This window comes from Myotis myotis, unplaced genomic scaffold, assembly GCF_014108235.1.
Source record: "Myotis myotis isolate mMyoMyo1 unplaced genomic scaffold, mMyoMyo1.p scaffold_m19_p_15, whole genome shotgun sequence".
NCBI classification, from domain to species: Eukaryota; Metazoa; Chordata; class Mammalia; order Chiroptera; family Vespertilionidae; genus Myotis; species Myotis myotis.
Window position 1 is genome coordinate 4,507,512 of NW_023416319.1, and position 20,619 is coordinate 4,528,130.

Below are 20,619 nucleotides of genomic sequence, written 5' to 3' on the forward strand. Positions count from 1 at the left end.
ACCCCCCTCCCCCAAGGGCTCAGCCTCGCTCACAGCTGGAGGACAGCAACGGCAGCAGCTGGATCAGCGCTCCAGCCCTTTCGCTGTTGAATACCGTCCCATGTTCAGATGGGCCTCCTTTTATCCATCCATCCACACAGGCCTCTGGACCGTTCCTGGTTTTGTCTGTTCATGTTGCATGGATGCTCTTGGAGTCCTTGTGCGGACACAGCTTCATTCCTCTTGGGTGGGTACCTAGGAGTGGAGTTGCGAGGTAGGGTGGTAGTTCACATTTCACTTTTAAAGAAAATGCTAAAATAAAATTTTTTTTCCAAAGTGCCTGCACCATGGTATATCCACCAGCCATGTATGAGGCTTCAGTTTCTCCACACACCCTCCTCAGCACTTGCTACTGTCTGTCTTTTTTTAAAAAAATTATAGTCATCTCTATGAGTTTGCTAGTCCCACCCCCTGACCTCAGAGGAGGGGAGAGGGGCTGGAAGTTGAACCCATCACCAGGGCTAAGGATTCCATCAATCATGCCTATGTAATTAAGCCTCCATAAAAAACCCAAAAGGACAGAGTTCGGAGAGCTTCCAGGTTGGCGAACACATGGAGATTTGGGGGGACGTTTCCCCAGACCTTGCCTATGCATCTCTTCCATCTGGCTGTTCCTGAGTTGTATCCTTTTATAGTAAACCAGTGATCCAGTGAGTAAAACATATCTGGGTTCTCTGAACTGTTCTGGCAATTTGGTCCAACCCAAGCAGGGGGTCATGAGAACCTCCAACCTATAGCTGGTCGGTCATTGTTATTGGTGACCAGATTCATTAAAGGCCTCGGTGCCAATACAAAATGGGCAAGCATTCGTGTCACCAAAGAATTGAACCCAACACCTTTCAGTGCATGGGACCACACCCAACCAACTGAGCTGCAATGGCCAGGGTGATGTCCAAATATATTTCATTGTACATTTGAAATGTGTAGTTTACCATTGGTCAATCAAACCTCAATAAAACTGTTTAAAGAAAGGCCCTTGTGTGCCTGGCAGTGGCAATGGGGTCTGAGGTTGAGCCCTTGCAGTGATGGACCCAAGACAGAGTCCCTTCCCCAGGCTGAACCCCAGATCTTCACTCAATGGCTTGCCAGCCCCTCAGGCTCTCTGAGAGGTCAGGACACCAGCCCCCACATGGGAGCCTCTGCCAAGCCCTGAGGGACAGAGACCCAGGAGCCCCCAGTCATCCAGCTCCCACATTCACATGGCTGTAGAAGGTCTGGAGGAAGAGGGACCTCAGGGACACTGGAGTCTGGGCCAATGGCTGGCGGGAATTTCTTCCAACCTGAGACCCAGTCTGGCATCTCGCCAGGTGCCATCAGAGCCTCACAGACTCCCCTTCAGGCCAGCCCTCTGCCTGGGCAGCCTTTACCCTCCCATCCTTTGCACCACCCCGCCCTGATTTCCTAGGACAGCTCAGGCTTCTTTAGTCAGTAGGCACTCAACCACTGGGCTGAGGGAACACGGGCATGGGGCCCAGCTGGCACCCCAGGCAGCTCAAGCCCCCCACCCAGGGCCATCCTACCCCCATCCCACCAGCACCACCTCCAGACCTGCCCTCCTGCCTTTGGGGCTGAAGAAAGGACCTTGGTCCCCTCTCTAAGGGCCACCCCAGTGTCTGCAGCTGGAGGAACTGATGCATAAGCCTCCACTCCACTCAGGGCCACCTGAGTAGCGGCTGCACCTACCTCCAGGCGTCCTGCAGTGTGCGGTCACCACAGCCCCCCACCCAGGTCCCCAGGTCCTTAGGTTGCAGGAGGGTGTCTACCTGTGTGACCTCTGGTCTCACACCCAGGAACTCACCGAGTCAAGAGGCCCAGACCTACTGGGAGGTGGAGGCCTACTTCCCATCTGAGGCTCCATCTCGGGCACCTGGGGGCTGCCCTCGGGAGCCAGCAGCCTCCCTGCGCTCTGCCTTTGTGAGTGAGAGTGGTACTGTTGCTTAAAACTTTGGACTGAACATTGACACTTTTCCATCATATTTCTTTAAAAAAAATTTTTTTTTTATTGATTTTAAAAAGAAAGAAAGGGAGAGGTAGAGAGATCGAAACGTTGATGAGAGAGAAACTTCAATCAGCCACTTCTGCATGCACCCATTGGGGATTGAGCCCGAAACCCAGGCATGTGCCCCGACTTGGAATAGAACCAGTGACCTCTTGGTTCAATCACTGAGCCACACCGGCTGGACTCCATCATTTTTCAGATAGAGAGAATCCCAGCCGATCAGCAGCCCCCCAAGGACCTGCCGGTCACGCGCCCGGCTGGGTGAGGTCTGCGTGCTGCCAGGAGGGCAGGGCCTGCTGGTAGTGTTGTCGGGCTCAGGGGTCCTGATTCCTCACCCGTCTAGAACAGGGCTTCGGGGGCCAGCACCCCCTTCTTGAGGATGAGGTTTCCGTAGAGGGCCGTCTCCCTGCACAAGGAGCTGAGCTGAGCCCAGAGCCGAGCCAGGGTGCCCAGATCCCTGCTGTGCACCACCGCTGGACAGCTCAGTGACCCCATTCCCTAGGGACCATCTGTCTCAGGGGGGCAGGGGCTGAGCAGAGGGTGGGGAGCTCTGGAGTGGGGAGAGGGAGGGCCTCACACTCAGCCCAGACCCAGTTGGACCCAGGCAACCCATCAGGACCCAGTGGATCCAGCCAGAACTCACCCAGTTGCTACAATAGCAAAGGCCTTCTTGGCTTGCTGATAAAACTCAAACCTCTCTATCTTCTCAAGGGGGCTCTGGAAGGCAAACCAATGTGGTTGAGGGACCCTGCCCAGAAACCCCATGGGCCCAGCAGGGGCATCAGGAGGCATGGTCTCTCTGAGCTTCATTTCTCTGGTTCTCCAGGCCAGGGTCCCAAGCATGCTCGGCCTCCTACCTGCAAGGACCAGGCACTGGGGGGTGGGGTGGGTTGGGGGTGGAAGGGAGCCAGGCTATGGGGGGTGAGATGCCTGCTGTGCTTGGTGGCCGCCTGCCTGGGACCCCTGAGCCCCTCTGATCTGCCCCAGGGGTGGGGTATGGGAGCCACTGTCCAGGACAGGAGACCCAGATGTCCTCTCTTCAGGTAGGTCCTACCCAAGAACTGCCTGTGTGGGTGGTCCCGGGAGGACAGGCTCGACCCCTTGCAGGGTGGCATGGCATCGGGGTGTCACACAAAATCAGACCAGGCCTCTGACCACAAGATGGGGGCCTGGGGTACCCTACTTGCCCTGGCTCCACTTGGAGAGGCTGGGGTGGGTAAGGGCCCTAGGCAGACAGGTCAGGATCCTGGGAAAACATAGGAAGCTGGGGGCCGGAGGGTGGTCCCACGGTCATGCTCCCACGTGGGTGAATAGGCGCTCACACAACCATAGGGCAGAGTTTGGGGCCTGTCCTTCCTTCCTCCCAGGCCTCCAAGGAAGCGTAGAGGGTCCCAACCCCGTTCTCGGTGGGGGCAGCAGGCTCACCGAGCAGCCAGCCTCCAAGAGGATGGACTGGTAGCTCTTCCACACCGGGGTCTGGAGGCCCCTCTCCTTGTCACTGGACACCAGCTCCATGACAGCAGCCTGGGACAGAGGGGCCAGTCTGTCCCCGGGTGCCTCCAGGCCCCCCTTGTTGGGTGATGGTTAGGGCTCTTCTGATCAGGGTTAGAACCCTTTGAGGACACATCCTCCCCCCAACTCCCCAAAGGCAGGTGTGCCCTATGAGGTCTGGAAAAGGGGCCCTCACCGGACTCTCCACATAGGTGTCCAGTGGCAGCAGCTTCAGCACGGCCTCCAGGAGCTGCGGGATGCCCAGGCCTGAGGGCAGAGTGCTGGCCTCAGACTCCAGCCCTCCAAACCCAGGTGCCCACAGCGCCACCTGGTGGCTGGGCCTGGCCACACGGTCTCACTCAACCATCAGGGACCGACTTGGCCCCAGGATAGAGGGGCCACAGGCCAACTGCTGCCCCCCTGGTGACACTCATGGAGGTCACACTGGTGTCTCCTCACCCTGGCCACTGCACCTGTCACTGTCTGGCACTGGGCCAGCCCTGACCATCCCCTTCACCCTGCACCATGAAGGTTGTTGGGGGTACCCTCAAAACCTATCCACCAGGAGGAGCGCCCTGCCATCTCCTTGACCCCAGAGGCTGGGAGTTGCCACCTTTAGCCTGTGACAAAGACAGTGGGGTCTGGGAAGAGGCCTCTTTTGCCCAAGGTGCCCCCAAACCTGTCCCACTTGGCTCCCAGGCCCGCGCTCTCCCATAAAGTGAGTTTCTGATTGTTAAAGTAACGCATGCTCATTGTACAAAATTGGGAAATACAGAAGCCTATGAAAAGGAACCAGCTGTAATCTTACCACATAAAGGGAACCTGCTGCCATCGAAGTTCACCTTCTTCTGCACGATTAGACTTTTCTGCCTGCTTTCCACTCTGAATCCTAATTGCTTGTTCTCCACTAATGCGCACGGTGTGTGTGTGTCACTTTTGGTGGCTGCACTGTGATTTACTTAAACACCCCTTATGTTCAGCTTTTCCCACAGCCCACCTGGTCCCACCCTCCTCGGGAAGGAGAGCACCTGGTCACCTGGCCCAGGATCTAGCCAAGGCCGGATGGTTCAGCTCTCTGAGTGGGGAGTGGTAGCCAAGGCAACGGGTCAGGATGGGGCCCTCACCCCAAGGCCCCCCTACTCAGTACTGCTGGTTCTGCTCCTACCATCCTCTCTGGAATCTGGCTCAAGGTCCCTCCCAGCCTCACCTCCCATCCACCGTGAGCGTCAGAGGCTCTCTGAGTATGCGGACACCTGGGGCCTGTGAGGTCAGGTCACCAGTACTGGGATTTTTGCATCAGGGTAAAGGCTGAAAACCTGACTGACCTGGGGGAGGAGGGGGCCCCACTGCTCAGTCAGCCAACACGATGCCTAGCCTCCATTTCCCCATTTTCAAGAAGTCACCAAGGGGTGTCAGAAATGGAGCAGGAGGCCCAGGTCACCTCTGGGGGCTGGGGGCTGCAGGGAGCACCTTGAGGGTCCTGGCACACGGGTCGCCGTGGGTGCTTGGGGAATGGGTGGAGGTGGGGGCAGAGCTGTAGCACCTGGGGAGCTGGGACCAGGACCCCCCACCTTTCCGGCCCCGCCTTGCAGGAGGTGGCCTGCTCACCATCTGCGCGGATCTCCTCTGGGCCACACTTGCAGATGGAGGACGTGGGGAAGTTCATGTCTGCAAGAACTGAGCGGCCAGCTGGGTTAGACATCCTGGGGTCCACATGGGTGTTATGTTACACCATCTCCGCCAGCCTCCCACCCTTTCCCAACAGGGAAATCCAAGGGCCAGGGAGGGGAGGGAGTTACCAGGTGAAGGAGCAACTGTACAGGTGTTAGCAGGATGAGGGCGGAGCTTGGACCTGCAGCCTGCACCCTGAATCCCGCCCACAGCCCAGGAAAAGAGAAACAGCCCCACACACCGGGGACGCGACCCCTCCGGGGCCATGTGGGGAGGGGTCTGGAGCGTGAGCAGCACACAGGGCCTGAGGCCCCTCTCCACCCCTTACACTCGGCTGGGCTGCGGGAGCGACCAGCCCGCCCCGACTTAACCCTGTCCGGGCCGAGTGCACTTGTCCTCGTGACCGCCTGGGGCCAACCAAAGCCGGGGCTGCGGCCTGGGCCAGCCGGAGCCTCGGGAGCGGGTGGAGTCCTGCTCCGAGGAGGGACAGGGCCGCCAAAGCAGTGCCTCCCCCTCCGGACCGGTCTTCTGGGCATGGGGACAGTCTGGGCCAGGACCCCGGAGGGAGTCCCCACCCCAGCCCCGGCGCCTCCCCTGACTTCTGCCGCGAGGGTGGGGCTCCAGATCCTGAGGCTCGGCCCCCCCGCCCCCGCCGACTCACTCACCGATGGTGTCCCCGTGCCCCATCCGCGCCAGGGCGTAAAGCAGCTCTGGGGACAGAAGCGCCGGGATGCCCTTCAGCACCACCATGCTCGCAGGAGGAAGGGGTGTGGCCGTGGGCGGGGCCTGCACGGAGGGGCGGGGCCTGCACGGAGGGGCGGGGCCGCTGGAGCTGGAAGAGGGTGGGGCTGCGCCCGGGTGTGTGGTGTGGGACCCAGCCCCCAGCCCGGAAGGCACCCTTCAGGGCCTCGCGTCCCTGGCCAGTTCAAGACCCGGACACCCGCGTGTGTTTCTGGTCGGGGCTCCCTACCCCCTCCCATCCCTGGTGTCCTGGGGTAGGAAGACCCCGTGGTGGACTTACTCCCTGGGCCTGCCCTGGAGAGGACCCCAAGGGCTGTGTACTGGGAGTACCTGGATGGGGCTCTCCCAGCACCGCCCACCAGCTGAGAGCCACTGTGGCCTGTCTGGATTCCTGACCCACTTAGACTGTCAAAGAATAACTGACTTAGGGCTAAGCCCCTAAATTTAGGGACCATTTGTTATGCAGCAATAGCTGACCAATGCAGGTGGCTCCTGTGCCTTGCTGACACTACCCTTGGCCTCCAGCCTGTGTCTGCTCTCCCGGCCCCCTCCCCCCACTCAGACTGTGGGGCAGACAGCAGCACAGGCCCCTGAGTGCACGGGCGTAGTCACACCCTCACGTAAGAACCCACCACCAAACTCAATGCTCAGCCTGCAGATGGGCTCCTGCTTAGCTCCAGTGGGCCTCAGCCCTCCCTGCTCTGGCTCCTCAGCCCTCACCTTGCAGGGCTGCCCTGCTTACCTACCCACCTACCTCCCCTGCAGCCCAGAGGCCAGCCCAGGCCAGGCTGTCTCCCATCAGAGCCCGCCATCCTCCACTTTGTTCCCAAATGCACACTGGGCTGTGCGGCCAGTGCTCTGGCCACAGCCCTCAGCCGTGTGGTGACACAAGATGCTCAGAGCCTGGCAGCTCCTTGGAAAGATCTGTGTGTACATGAAAGACAACGAAGCCACAGTGAAACCCTGAAGGAAACAAAGCCTTCTCCACATCTTACAGCTTGGCTCTGGGAGCCCGGCTGGCTGAGGGAGCCAGGTGGGAAACCCAGTCTGGCGTCCAGCAGTGCCCTGAACACACAGCCCTGGACGGGTGGTTCAGAGGGTGGCAATCAGCAAGGCCAGCAGCCGATTCCACCCAGGGTGAGGGTTGTACCTGAGCAGTTTCCACTCTAAGTTTAAGTGGGGAGACTTACAGTCAACATTCGCCAAAGCTTTATCTTTTTAGTAGAAATAGATGAGGGGAAAGCTGGTTTTTTATAGATGAGGAGGAAAAGTTTCCGTTTCAGAAATAAACCAAACCCCTAAAACAACCTGAGGCCAGAGGTCACTTAACTCAAGAGGGAGTGGAAGCTCACGCAGGGGTTTGTGGTCCATCAGTCACAGTAGAGCACATGGCCACACATTATAGCAGTGATGGCGAACCTATGACGGCGTGTCAGAGGTGACACGTGAACTCATTTTTTTGGTTAATTTCTTTGTTAAATGGCATTTAAATATATAAAATAAATATCAAAAATATGTCTTTGTTTTACTATGGTTGCAAATATCAAAAAATTTCTATATGTGACACAGCACCAGTTAAGTTAGGGTTTTTCAAAATGCTGACACGCCGAGATCAAAAGGTTCACCATCAGTGCACTATAGTCTCCTGACAGCCAGAGGTCCCCACATACCCCAAGCCCCAGGCCAGCATGAAGCCTGAGAGAAGGTCCCATTCCACCAGGCCTGGGGGGTAGGGGGTGGACTCTTTTTCCTGCAAGTTCTGGAACCCAAATAAGCCTGTGGTGACAGACTTCTGAAATACGCTGGCTCAGTGTGAACCATTCTTGGCTTCCGACTGAGCACGGCGAAGACAAGGGTGTGAGGTCTCAACAAGATCCTCAGAACCGGCACCACTCCACTCTGGGGACCCGCAGCTCAAAATCAAAGTGTGGAGGCCACTGCCCAAAGCATGTGCAAAGTAAACCAGTGAACGAACAGTTCTCTCAATTTTATTCTGTAATTTACTTATTTATTTTTTAAAATTTTTATTGATTTCGGAGAGGAAGGGAGAGGGAGACAGAAACATCAATGATGAGAGAGAATCATTGATTGGCTACTTCCTGCACGCCCCACAGTGGGGACTGAACCCACAATCCGGGCACGTGCCCAGTCCTCCTGGTTCATAGGTCGACGCTTAACCACTGAGCCATGCCGGCCGGGTGGTTTTCTGTGTTAAGACTCCATCCCTGGATACTCGGCTTGTCTACTCACCTCTAGGGTAGGTGGCACGTCACACAGCAGATCCCTGGCCACTCATTCAGCTTCAATGAGTGAGTATTTCCACATCTACCTGCATGCAGAACACCCTGCCTCCGGGCCTGCTGTCCCAGGGCCGGCCCACTGCAGGCAGCTCCCCTTGTACCTACTTCTGTCATCAGCACGCGTCAAAGCGTAAAGACCCGAGGCTCCTCTGAAAAGAATGGCTCTGTTCTCAGCACCGGGAAGCGGGCTGATCACAAAGACACCACCACCTCCTTCTCAAACTGCTCCCTTCTGAAGCCTGATCTGGATTTCAGATCACAGCACAGACAGACCTGGTGGAGACTGAAGAGCTAATACCTGCCAGGCAGACAGTCTGCACAGCACGTCAAACTCTTGTTCTGACCAGTGCCCCACTTGGCTGCATAAATACAACCAAAACACAAGGGCATGTGATCTAAGGCAGTCAGACAGCTGAAGCTTTCAGATCGTTTCAATTCTTTCTCAAATGCAGGTGGGTTTCTCCTTGGTGTTCAGCTCCATCCCAGCCCCAGGCCATGACCCACACATGAAGTGACCTCAGCCATGGGGCCAGACTGGGGGGCACGTGGCAGCCAGCAGGGCCGCACTCGCTGGGCCTGTCTATTACGTTGCTTTGCTCTGTGCCCCAGCATGGAAAGCCAGCAGGGTCCCTCACCGTGGAGGGTCTAAGGATGTTCTGGGGCTCCCAGGAAGCCCTCCCAGGTGGCAGGACATGGGTTTCCTTCCAGGGCCCCAGGACTTGTTCCTCTCCCACTGGACGTTTACGCGAGAGCCTGGTTTAAGATGGAGGGTCCAGAGTTCTGAGCGGGGCTGTGATGTGAGAATTAAACGGTGGACATCCAGAGGGGGCAGGTGGCTTCCTATAACTAGGGTCACCCGGTTACCCAGTGTCCTATGTGCTATCTGACACTGCAGTGACCCAGGGGATGCAGCTGGCCCTCCCCAAGAATGAGGCCAGCAGAGGGAATTTAGTGCGTAGACTGTCTCCCCCAGCAAATGGCACTAAGTGTGACAGCCACCACTCACATTTCTGTTCGGGCACCTCCTACACCACGCATGCAGCAGCTCTGATCCAGGCCAGGGAATGGGATCCCGATGCAAGTCCTGACATCAGGCTTGGAGACTCAGCCAGCCCAGCACTGAGAAGAGGCCCTGCTGACCCACAGCCCGAGTTCCCTCACGCGCAGCCCTGCAACGTGCAGGCTCCTTCTCACAATCTCAGACATGCTCCACTCAAGTGCAAGGTTTCCTGCTCACAGTGTTATCCATGATCGTTCCGACAGCAAGAGACGATGCAGTCTACATACTCAACACCTGGGAAAGCGTAAATTACAACATACCAACATCATAAAAACATTCCAGGGCCATTTAAAAGAACGCTAGTAGGAATACTGTTCCGCAATGAAAAGAAACTATTACATGTTATGGCCTTGATGGACCTTGAAAACATTATACTAAATTCAGAAAGCAGTGTAGAGGGTGCCAGGGGCTGGTGGGGTGGGGAAAAGGGAGCTGGAGTTCATGGAGATAGTCTGTTTGGGTTGATGAAACAGTTTGGAGGTGGATGGTGGTGATGGCTGCAGGACTCTGAACACACTTAATGCCACTGAAATGTATATTTTGAAATGGTTAAAAATCCCCAGCAGCTTGTATGGCCGGAACATATTTTACCACAATTAAAAAAGAATTCTAGCCCAGCCGGCATGGCTTAGTGGTTGAGCATCAATCTATGAACCAGGAGGTCATGGTTCGATTCCCAGTCAAGGCACAAGCCTGGGTTGCAGGCTTGATCCCGTGTGGGGTGTGCAGGAGGCGGCCGATCAATGATTCTCTCTCATCATTGATATTCCTATCTCTCTCCCTTTCCCTTCCTCTCGGTAATACATAAAAACATATTGAAAAAGAAAAAGAGAAGACACTCAGGTCAGAATGCGAACATTCTCCAGACACCGATTCTCACAACTCCACACCGTTGGAGAGAAAGTGCACGCACCTACACTGCTCTTTAAAAGAGAGGGTTTATTTGTTCTAAAATAATTTGTCCTCTTTCAATGGAGGTTTTAAGGCAAAGGCAGCAGCTCTTACTGGTCTTTGAAGTTGGCCTTTCTCTTCTCCACAAATGCAGTCATCCCTTCTTTCCGGTCCTCCTGGGGAAAGGAAATAAAGCAGAGCTGGACGTCACATGTCCTAGTGGGTCAGGTGCAGGGCTCTCCACACTCACAGGCGGGGGTCCTGCAGCAGGACCACCTGGAAGCCTGGGAATGGTCCGATTCCCTGACCGAGTAGGGCTGGCCTGGGAATGGGTATTTTTACATACCTCCTCCCCTCACGCCCAGGTGATGCTCACTCAGGAACCACGAACCTCTGTGTCAAATAAACTCTCATCTACAGAGAACCTCAGATGCACGCTATTTGGGTCATTCACCAAATCATCTGAATTCAGCAGTACCCTGGGTGTCATAAGGCAGGAATCCAGACTCTACCTCTGCCTCTTTTCCTGTGTGTACACGTGTGTATACACACATCTGCACTTCCTCAAGAGCCAAAGCCATTTTTTATCTTTCTTCCATAAAAAACCTATATATGACCTTCTGATAATAGAAGAGGTAAATCTGTATTAGAAGAATGATTTCCTTTGTCACTAGCAGAAATCCTAGAAAACATTGTTCTAAACCCCATTTCAAGTGACTGGAGTGACAGGAAATCATGGGTAAATGGACTGCATTTAAGAGCCACCAGGAAGACCTTTTGTGACAGGAAATGGCCTTGCTCTGTCCGTCCTTCTGAACTTCCACTCACGATGGAGCCCCTGACCTAGCTACGGACGCTAGCAGCTCCGACCAAAGGGGAGTGGGGTTGGCTGATGAAGTCTACCAGGACATTCCCAGCAGCTTGTGTGGCTGGAACACGTGTGATTCTTTACTTGAATGTTGTTTACTCACAGTAGCAAAAGTTGAATAGAAGATTTTCTTTTCCAACTTATTTCCCTCTGTTAATGTCATTTCAAAAGCTGAAAAAGAAAACCCGGATGTTACGAAGTGAGATGCTGGAGCTGGGAGTGCTTTTCTGTGGTGGCAGGAAACAGTCTCAGAGCCCCATGCACTTGCACCTGATGTAGAATGTGGCCTGGGAAGGCCTGACCACCCCAGCTCAGTGCCTCTCCCAGAAGAGAAGGTGAGAAACTTTCAACTGCATGAAAGGTGGGATGCAAACGGTCCAAACACAGAGGGTGTGAGGCAGCCCATGAAACTGTTTTAAAAGTCTCAAAGGTCCTGGCCAGGTAGCTCCATCGGAGAGAATGGAGCGCAGGGCAACAGCAGCGTGTGGCCTCTGTCCTGGCTCCCACCGGGTCCGGGAGTCTCTGCCCCTTGGGCCAAGCCTCAGGCTATTTGCACAGCCACTGACCACTGAGGAGCAGTCTCTCCACCCAGCTCCCAGGGAAACGGAGTTTCTCAGAAGCTGACATCAGGCCTCCCCCCTGCACAGCCACCACCTGTGCCTGTCTGTCCCCCAGGATGACATATTCTTGGTCTCAGTACCAACGGGAGCTCAGAACAGAATTTGTGAGCGAGCAACTAGGAACAAAAACTCTACAAAGAGCCAAATTCAAAATATTGAGAATCCCAACAATTTTGTCCAGGATGGGCACCTGATTCAGAGACAAACTGCTGAAGCCGCATAAGTCCTGGCGGCCTCTCCTTCCCCCGGCACAGACCTACCTGCATTCACTGATTCTTTGGCCATCGCTGTTATAATTTTAGAATTGCTGGCAATTTTTTCTGCGCACTGGATGGCTTCATCCACCAGTTTCTCAACAGGAAAAATTTTGCTTACAAGACCTAAAACACAGAATGGTGCACAACATGAGGAAGCGGCTCTGGTTATGTGTCGACACTTTGAGAGCAGAGGTCTTTTGGGCTGTTAACAAGGAGCTGCAACAACACAGGGAGGGTTCCACCTCGTCCCCACGCTGGGGCGATGCTGCGGGCTGCATGCGTGGTCACTCGACGCTGACAGACCACGTCACGGAGCAGCGGGGACAGGGTGCGCTGCCAGGTCTCAGAGAATCCCCATTGCTTACACTGAGCTCGGGAAATGAATGGTTTAACACAATTCTGTAACCTGTGCATATGCTTCAGCTACTCTTTTTACATATGGGGTGTCCATACAGGCAGCAGTCCCTTGGGTTGTCAGGACCCCTGAAAGCACTGTGCTGATCGCCCACAGGGGCACCTGCAGGAAACTCTCCCCCCTCCACTCCTCATGGGGGACCCCGGCCTGTACCTGCTTGCTTGGCATCCTGGGCTGAGATCCGGTCACCAGTGAGGACCATCTCCATGGCCAGAGACTTTCCAACAGCTCGGGTCAGCCTCTGGGTGCCCCCCGCACCTGCAAGGGCAGAAGGCTGTGGGTCTCAGCGGGCTGTGGCCAGTATAAGCCAACATGCACAGACACAAGTTCTGAGGGGCTGAAGACGGGTCTGTCAGGTGGGGCGAGGCAGCCAGCAGGGGGGAGGCAGGAGACCCGAGGAACCCTGGGAGGCCTCCTTTCCATGCTCACTGCCCCCCTCCACCTGGCACCCCAGTGCCTACATAAGCACCTCATACAGGAGTCAGACTCCAGACAGATGCACAGAGCTCACAGCTTCCAGCCTCAGACCTGGCTGGGGGGAGGCCTCTGATCTGACCTGCTCCCCTCAAGGTCTGGGCCTAGAGCAGGGCTCCCGCCTCCTGGGGCACTCTGAATGTGCCCCTCTCCCCCAGCGTTCTGCGGGTGTCCAGCCTATGGAGCTCCCCTCCACGTGCCACCGACCCTCCACCAGCTGGACAGAGAGCAGTCTGCCCAGTCACCTACTCCATGGTGAACCCCAGGCACAAGGGCGAGTCAGGGGACCACCTGAGGGAGACAGCACAGTGCAGCAGACTCCGGCCTTGGGAGCTGGGACAGGAAGAGCCCACTGGCCGCCGAGCTCATGTGGGCTGTCCTTGCCCTTAGCCAATGGGACACACTTTCCTGTCCACCCAGCTGGCTCAGGAGATGCCCTGGGCAGAGACATGTGGGGCAGAGACCTTGTGGGGACATAGGCCCGGAATCTTGACCAGGTGGACTGCAGGGGCAGAGGTTGCACTGTTTGCCCATTGCTCCTGCCGACCTCCGTGTGAGGGGGTCTGATTTCCTGTGCTGCTGAACTTGGATGAGGCCATAAACTTGCTCTGGTCACTGGAACATGAGCAGATGTGACATGTGTGACCTCCAGGCACAAGCTCTCAGGGCTGGCCCTCAGTCACCATCTTCCAAGCTTCTAACCTACAAGGACTGTAAGCCAGTGTGTGGTCTGCCTTCTTAACAGCATCTGACACGGATGTGGCCATCACCAAAAGAGCTGGCATAGTTCCGTGACCCCCATGGCCATCTCTGAGTGCTGCTGTGACCACTTACACTTAGTGAGCTGGGGGGCAGAGGGCGCAATAGGCAGACACAGGCAGCCACCCGTCCAGTGCTCACACGACAACCCCACGTCCCTCGTCATGTGCAAGCCACATGCTCTGCCTGTTCCTGGAAAAGTCCTCAAGCCCCTAAGAGGTGGGCAGACTCTGGGGAGTGACCTGAAGAGCTTATGCTGCAGATGTCACTCTGCTTTACCTGGGATGGTTCCCAGTAGGATTTCCGGCTGTGCAAACTGGGCTTTCTCTCCAGCATAAATGATGTCACACATCATAGCAAGTTCACAGCCGCCACCAAGCTGCAAAACATGAGGTGTCATCAGGGGAGTTCAATCACAAAATCACTCTATTTTCTTACTTAAATATTCTATTAAAATGAAACACAGCCTTGGCCAGTGTGGCTCAGTTAGTTGGATGTATCCCATGTACCAAAAGGTTGCAGGTTTGGTTCCCAGTCGGGCCACAGGCCCGGATTTCAGGTTCAATCCCCAGTAAGGGGTGTGTATGAGGCAGATTGCTATTCCTCTCTCTCTCCCTGTCTCTCTAAAATCAATAAAAACATATTTTAAAAAATAAATTAAATAAGTAATTTTTCTAAAGAAAAAAAAGAAAAGAAAATAGTCTGGGGTATAGCAAAGATTAACACAGTGGTGCAAAGTTGTTAAGTGTTCCCAAGAAGCTATAATAATAAAAGTGTAATATGCAAATCAACTGAACGGCCGAACAGTGGAACAACCGTCCTGATGACCTTCTGGATGAAGCCAGGGCTGCGAGGGCGGCCAAGACAGCCAGGGCTGTGAAGGCCTACTCTTGCACGAATTTCATGCATCGGGTCTCTAGTTTCTTATAAAATGGCTGAGGTGGCCCAACTCTTTCTGTAAAGGGCCAAACAGCAAACACTTTCGGCTTTGTGGGTCCTAAGATCTCTCTGCAGAGGCTCGAAGGCAAACCAATGGGCATGGCTTTCCAATACACTTTAACCGCTGACCCTGGCTTACCCCAAGGGAGCTTTATTAAACAGTCACAAAGTGAAATGCTCTCATCACTTCTCTTCAGGCTCTGACCAGCCCAGCATCTCTGAGCAGTCGACACGCCTGCAGGAGACCTCAATGCACCAAACAGAGGACACCGAGCTTTCAACGGTAGTTAAAGAGGTTCGTTTATAGGTGCAGTGCAGGTCGGAAAGTCATCACAACTGTACAAAAAGCCAACACTATGCCTTTAACATAGCAGAGGGGAGGAACATTACAGGGAGTCACAGGGGTCGTCATGAACACTGGGGGAGAGGGCGCTGACAAGAGCAGATCCTGAAACACCTCCCCTCCTTACAGTCCTTGGCTCTTTGGCATCAAGTGGGAAAGGCCTCCTGGCCGGGGAACTAGACTTAGGCCTTTTCAAAATAAAACCGGTTACATGTCACACTCACAAGTACAGTTCCATAAGGAATTCTGAGCGAGAGGGAGACTCGGGCTGACACTCACAGCGTAACCATTGACAGCAGCGATGACTGGCTTCTTGACCCGGGTGAGATGGTCCCAGTGGCTCAAGAACCCAGTGGAGTAACAGTCCTGGAATCGCTGGTTCTGCATCTCTTTGATGTCGGCTCCAGCTGGTGGAAGTGAGGCCACAGTTACCAGAGTGCAGAGACCCCAAGAGGCAGCTACGGAGTGTCCACTGTGAGCAGGCACTGGGGCCCCTGGGGAGACCTGGCTTGCGCAGTGATGGACAGTGGCAAATCGCTGTGATACGTGAGGGGAGCCGGGGCAAGAAACAGACTCAAGGTGGACTCAGAGAAGGCTGGGCTTATTCATTGGTCACTTGAGCCCTCAACACACGACACCTGACTATGGAGGACCGGTATAAAGGTACTCTGCTGGCAGAGCACGCCTGAGTGTTAAACATACCGAGCAGCTCAGCCAAGCAGTTCCCCAGCCCATTTCCATTTTACATGTAAATCAACCCAAGTTGTCTGAGCTTTTCTGACCCTACCTCAGAGGTGTAAGTCTGTCTGCAACACGGCACCATGGGCGTGATCACGGTCGGACCGCCCCTCGTACACCTGGGTTACCTGCCACCACGCTGCCCACCGCACCTGCAAACGCCTTCTCCCCGCCCGTGAGGACGATGGCCCCCACGGCTGGGTCCTTCTCGAAGGCCTCCAGCGCCTGGTTGAGCTCCTTGATCAGGCCATCGCAGAGCGCATTGAGTGCTTTGGGGCGGTTCAGTCGGATCAGCCCCACGCTTTGGTTCTTCCCCTTCTTTTCTGTGATGATGTACTCAAAGTTAGCCCCTGGGACAAAGAGAAGAAAGGAGACTTCTATTCATATAGTGTGGGGAGCGGCTATAGGGTCAAGCCCCGGACTGACCTGTGGCAGAGCCACATACAGGTCCCAGCTTGGAGGGCAGAGCCCTCCTAGCACAATTACTAGTAAGCTTGACCTTATCGTCCTCCCTTGTTCCTAGGTAGCTAATGGGCTGTGGGGGGTGCAGCAAGTGCTGCCAAAACAAGGCTTGAGTAATGAAATAGTCATGAAACTCCCCTTGCTTTGCTTTGTGTGCTCTGACTATACAGTAAAGCTTCAGCTTACAGGCTGTCACTGTTTCCTCATCCAGGCAGTGGTCCACTTGGCCCCAACTGGAATCTCTTGTCAGTCTTCTCTAATCCTTCACCCCCTCCTCAGGTTCACCCCTGGCTGTGCTGGATGGAGGTTCAATACAGGCCCCAAACTGGGGGGATGTGTCCCCGTCAGTGGACACAGTGACCTGGACAGACTTGAGGGACCCCTGACCGTCCCTGGTGGCTGCAGCACCCAGCTCTCAGCCACATGGGTGGCTGTCCCACCACGCTGCTTCCACTGATGTTTGAATCTTAAGTTAAAAAAACAACAAAAACCCCAGCAATGAACAGCTCGCAGCAGCCTTCCTTCTGAAGGCCTCCGCCAGCACGAGAGACTTGTGATTCCGCAGAAACAAGGGAGGAGGAATCCGTGTTTTCAACCAATGCCAACTAGGTGACGGGACTTGGGCTGTGAACTGGACAGAGCTCTGGCCTTGCTGAGTGGACCGTCTGGTGGGGGGCACGCACAGGCACGGGTGACTCCCACCCCAAAACTGTCGGCCCAGACGTGGGGGTCAGCATTGACCTGGAGAGGAAGAGGGTTGACCTGAGGCGGCAAAGGCGTGGTGTGTGTGTCTGCACGTTGGAGTGGCCGCTTTCGTGAACGGTAACACGGGATCACAGTCCCTGCCCCGGGGCTTGTTGGGGAGAAACTGGAATAACAGGTCACCTGTCGGGGGACCTGGAAACGGTTGCTGATTACAGCCAGGGTGCAGGAGGGTCAAGGAGAACTCAGGGTAACGCCGACACCACTCGGTACTTGGGTCGTGAACTGGATACAGGGGTGAAGGGAAAGGACCGGGCAGGACCGAACGCGCGACCACTGCGATGCCCGCGGCGCTCCCTGCACAGCCCCTTAGAGTCAGGCAAACCCGCGGACTCCCACATCCGGCTCCAAACACAACGTGGCCCCGACCGATCCCCAGGGCTCAGCGAGCTCGGCGCGGCGGCGGCGGCCCCACCCGCACTCACCCGAGGCGAAGGGGCGCAGCGCCGCGCGGCCGGGCCGGGGGAGCAGCGGGCCGCGGGCCCGGAGCAGCAGGACACGCACCGCGGCCATGGCGCTCAGGGGACGACTCGCCCCGCCCCCGACACCGCCCCCGGCCGAGCCATTCAGGGGACGCCCCGCCCACAGGCCGGCATGGCCCATAGCCCGGCATCGCGAGACCGCGTACGTATCGCGAGATTAGTCCGGGAGACGGGGGCGTGGCCACGAGCCGGAGGGAAGGGCAGAAGGGTCTGGGGCGGGGCCGAGGGTCTGGAGGCGGAAGTTGGGTCGGTGGTGTCACACCTCAGCCAGGGCCGGCTGCAGTCTGACTCCGAGCGGTTGGAAGTAGCCCTGAGACCTGTGAGCGCGGACCCATGGTACCTTGGTGGCCTTTCCGCGCGTGGACCCCGCGCCTGCCCAGGGCCGTGCCCCTCCCCGCCTGGAGGCCGCCCGCCCGAGCCCGGCGGGGTCTAAGCGTCCTCGGGGGACCTCGGCGACTCGGGCTGACCTAGGCTCCGGACGCCCGGCGTGGCCCGCGGCTGCTGTCCGGCGCCGCGGCCTCCACCTGGCGGCGTCGCCTCCTGGCTTCTCCTGGGCAGAGGTGGGTGCTAGCTTGGCCCTCGGCCCTTGCCCCACCATATTCCCGGTGTCTGAGGGCCAGCCACACCTGGTTCCCAGGAGGCCGGGACTTTGAGCTGCACACAAGCTGTCCGGCACAGAAATCCAGCCATATTAGGGAATGAATAGGCGCTCGAGCGCCCTCCTTACAGCAGGGACACAACCTGTGAGCCTGAAATCTGCTCTCGGGCTCAATAGCTCAGGCTCCCACACTTCCCTTCTTTTACCCAGTGTCCTCCATGAAGAGCGGCCGATGGTAGAAACCAGGTGAATTTGCTGTGCGGAGAGCTGAGTGTTGAGACAAGGAAAAGACAGACATTCCTTTTCTTGTTCCTCTGCCTGTCTGTCTGGTGGCCCGAGGTACTCAGGAAGTAGGGAGTTATTCACAGCAGTTGCACAAGGTGACTGAGGAACATTAATGCATATCACTCTGAAATGTATGTATTTATAGGTGTAAATGGAGCAGGCATGAAGCGCAATGCCGATTTTTTAAATAAATTTTTATTGATTTTGGAGAGGAAAGGAGAGTGTGAGAGAGAGAGAAACATCAATGATGAGAGAGAACCATTGATCCGCTGCCTCCTACATGCCCCCCACTGGGGACCAAGCCGGCAACCCAGGCATGCACCTTTGACTGGAATCGAACCCGGGACCCTTCAGTCTACAGGCCGATGCTCTATCCACTGAGCCAAACCGGCTAGGGCAATGTTGATTCTTTTTAAAAAATATATATTTTTATCTGTAATACTCTCAACAATAAAGATTAAAAAATATATTTTAATTGATTTTAAAGAGAGGAAGGGAGAGGGATAGAGAGAGAAACATCAATCAGCTGCCTCCTGCACACCCCCAAGTGGGGATTGAGCCCGAAACTCAGGCATGTGCCCTGATCAGGAATCAAACCATGACTTCCTGGTTCATGGGCCAATGTTCAACCACTGACCCACACCAGTTGATTCTTTTTTTTTTTACAGTGCTGATTTTTTCTTTTTTTTATAATATATTTTTTATTGATTAAGATATTACATATGTGTCCTTGTCCCCACGTTACCCTCTACCCCCCCCCCCCCCGCTCATGCCCTCACCCCCCCCCCCCCGTTGTCCATGTCCATTGATTAGGCCTATATGCTTGCATATAAGTCCTTTGGTTGATCTTTCCCCCTTACCCCCACCCTCCCCTACCTTCCCTCCAAGTCCCGACAGTCCAATCAATGCCTCTCCGTCTCTGGATCAGTCCTTGTTCATCAGCTTATGTTGTTCATTATATTCCACAAATGAGTGAGATCATGTGGTATTTATCCGCTCTCCAGTTCCATCCTTGCTGTGGCAAATGGTAAGAGTTCCTTTTTCTTCTTTCTCTTCTTAAAGAATACCTTTCAGCATTTCATATAATGCTGGTTTGGTGGTGATGAACTCCTTTAGCTTTTTCTTATCCGTGAAGCTCTTTATCTGCCCTTCTATTCTGAATGATAGCTTTGCTGGATAAAGTAATCGTGGTTGCAGGTTCTTGCTATTCATCACTTTGAATATTTCTTGCCACTCTCTTCTGGCCTGCATGGTTTCTGTTGAGAAATCAGCTGACAGTCGTATGGGTACTCCCTTGTAGGTAACTGACTGTCTTTCTCTTGCTGCTTTTAAGATTCTCTCTTTATCTTTTGCTCTTGGCATTTTAATTATGATGTGTCTTGGTGTGGTCCTCTTTGGATTCCTTTTGTTTGGGGTTCTCTGCGCTTCCTGGACTTGTAAGTCCACTTCTTTCACCAGGTAGGGGAAGTTTTCTGTCATTATTTCTTCAAAAAGGTTTTCAATATCTTGCCCTCTCTCTCCTTCTGGTACCCCTATAATTCTGATATTGGTACGCTTGAAGTTGTCCCAGAGGTTCCTTACACTATCTTCATATTTTTGGAATCTCTTTTCTTTTTTCTTTTTCGGTTGGGTATTTTTTGTTTCTTTGTATTTCAAATCTTTGACTTGATTCTTGGGATCCTCTTGTCTGCTGCTGGATCTCTGTAAATTATTCTTTATTTCAGTCAGTGTATGCTTAATTTCTAGTTGGTCCTTTTTCATGTCCTCCATGGGCTCACTATACTTATTGAGGGATTCATTAAATTTATCGGCGGTTTCCATAAAATTCTTGAAAAACCTTATAAACGTGGCCTTGGACTCTATATCCAATCGTTTGCTTTCCTCCATTTCTGCCATTTGTGACCTGTTTCTTTGTCTCCGCATTTTGGCAGCTTCCCTGTGTTGATAGAGTGGCCCTGCGCGCCAGGTGTCCTGCAGGGCCCAGTGGCTCAGCCTCCCCAGTTACCTGGGGTGGACACTCTTGGTGCACTCTTGGTGAATCACTGGGAGGAATTGACCTCCAGGCCAATTGGCTGTGAGAATCAGCTGTGTCTCAAGTGGGAGAACTTCTGTGCTGAAGACACCCTTCTGGGGCAAGACTTGCTTCAGTGGGGCTTTGGTGCTCACTGAGTCTGCTCCCTGAGTGTGTCCCTTATGGATCTGAGGAGTTGCAGTCTGGATGGTCCCCCTCTGACCACTGGGTTCAGTGGCTCCTGGATCTAAGGAGGTGCTAATTCAGCCTCTGCCTGAGGCCACACAGCAGGAGCCACGAAGAGGCTCAGCTGTGAAGCAATGCAAGCCGCTGCGGGGCCTTGGGCCTTCTCTTGGAAGTTCCGGGTCTGCCTGGCTCGGCTGCAGTTAGGTACATTCACATGCAAAAGCCTCT

The 20,619-nt window shown here is 54.8% G+C and overlaps 2 protein-coding genes across 4 annotated transcripts; both read right to left on the reverse strand.

Moving 5' to 3' along the window:
• Positions 1–2,079: 2,079 nt before the first annotated feature.
• Positions 2,080–5,981, reverse strand: FUOM (fucose mutarotase). Of its 3 annotated transcripts, XM_036335748.1 has the most exons (7): positions 5,866–5,981; positions 5,138–5,206; positions 4,338–4,436; positions 3,726–3,796; positions 3,464–3,562; positions 2,682–2,755; positions 2,081–2,444 (listed from the first exon to the last, which is right to left on the reverse strand). In XM_036335748.1, the coding sequence occupies exons 1-7, from the start codon at positions 5,948–5,950 to the stop codon at positions 2,378–2,380; spliced, it is 564 nt and encodes a 187-aa protein (XP_036191641.1). In that variant the 5' UTR covers positions 5,951–5,981; the 3' UTR covers positions 2,081–2,377. The 3 variants fall into 3 exon arrangements, with proteins under 3 accessions (XP_036191643.1, XP_036191641.1, XP_036191642.1); XM_036335750.1 differs by lacking the exon at positions 3,464–3,562 and having other exon boundaries at positions 2,080–2,444; XM_036335749.1 differs by lacking the exon at positions 4,338–4,436 and having other exon boundaries at positions 2,084–2,444.
• Positions 5,982–10,222: 4,241 nt separating this feature from the next.
• On the reverse strand, positions 10,223–17,401 carry ECHS1 (enoyl-CoA hydratase, short chain 1). The gene is made up of 8 exons (XM_036335751.1): positions 17,255–17,401; positions 15,758–15,955; positions 15,147–15,274; positions 13,865–13,964; positions 12,506–12,610; positions 11,941–12,060; positions 11,164–11,231; positions 10,223–10,368 (listed from the first exon to the last, which is right to left on the reverse strand). Exons 1-8 carry the CDS (start codon positions 17,340–17,342, stop codon positions 10,303–10,305), a joined length of 873 nt encoding a protein of 290 aa, XP_036191644.1. The 5' UTR covers positions 17,343–17,401; the 3' UTR covers positions 10,223–10,302.
• Between the last annotated feature and the right edge of the window lie 3,218 nt (positions 17,402–20,619).

Coding starts and splice junctions, on each gene's coding strand:
- FUOM (XM_036335748.1), bottom strand. CDS start 5,950: ATGGTGGTGCTGAAGGGCATCCCGGCGCTTCTGTCCCCAGAGCTGCTT. Junction 3,563..3,725: donor ACACCTATGTGGAGAGTCCG/GTGAGGGCCCCT, acceptor CCTCTGTCCCAG/GCTGCTGTCATGGAGCTGGT. Junction 2,756..3,463: donor TCTTGGAGGCTGGCTGCTCG/GTGAGCCTGCTG, acceptor TTTGCCTTCCAG/AGCCCCCTTGAGAAGATAGA.
- ECHS1 (XM_036335751.1), bottom strand. CDS start 17,342: ATGGCCGCGGTGCGTGTCCTGCTGCTCCGGGCCCGCGGCCCGCTGCTC. Junction 12,611..13,864: donor CCTACTGGGAACCATCCCAG/GTAAAGCAGAGT, acceptor CTGCCCTTGCAG/GTGCGGGGGGCACCCAGAGG. Junction 12,061..12,505: donor CCAGGATGCCAAGCAAGCAG/GTACAGGCCGGG, acceptor TCTGTGTTTTAG/GTCTTGTAAGCAAAATTTTT.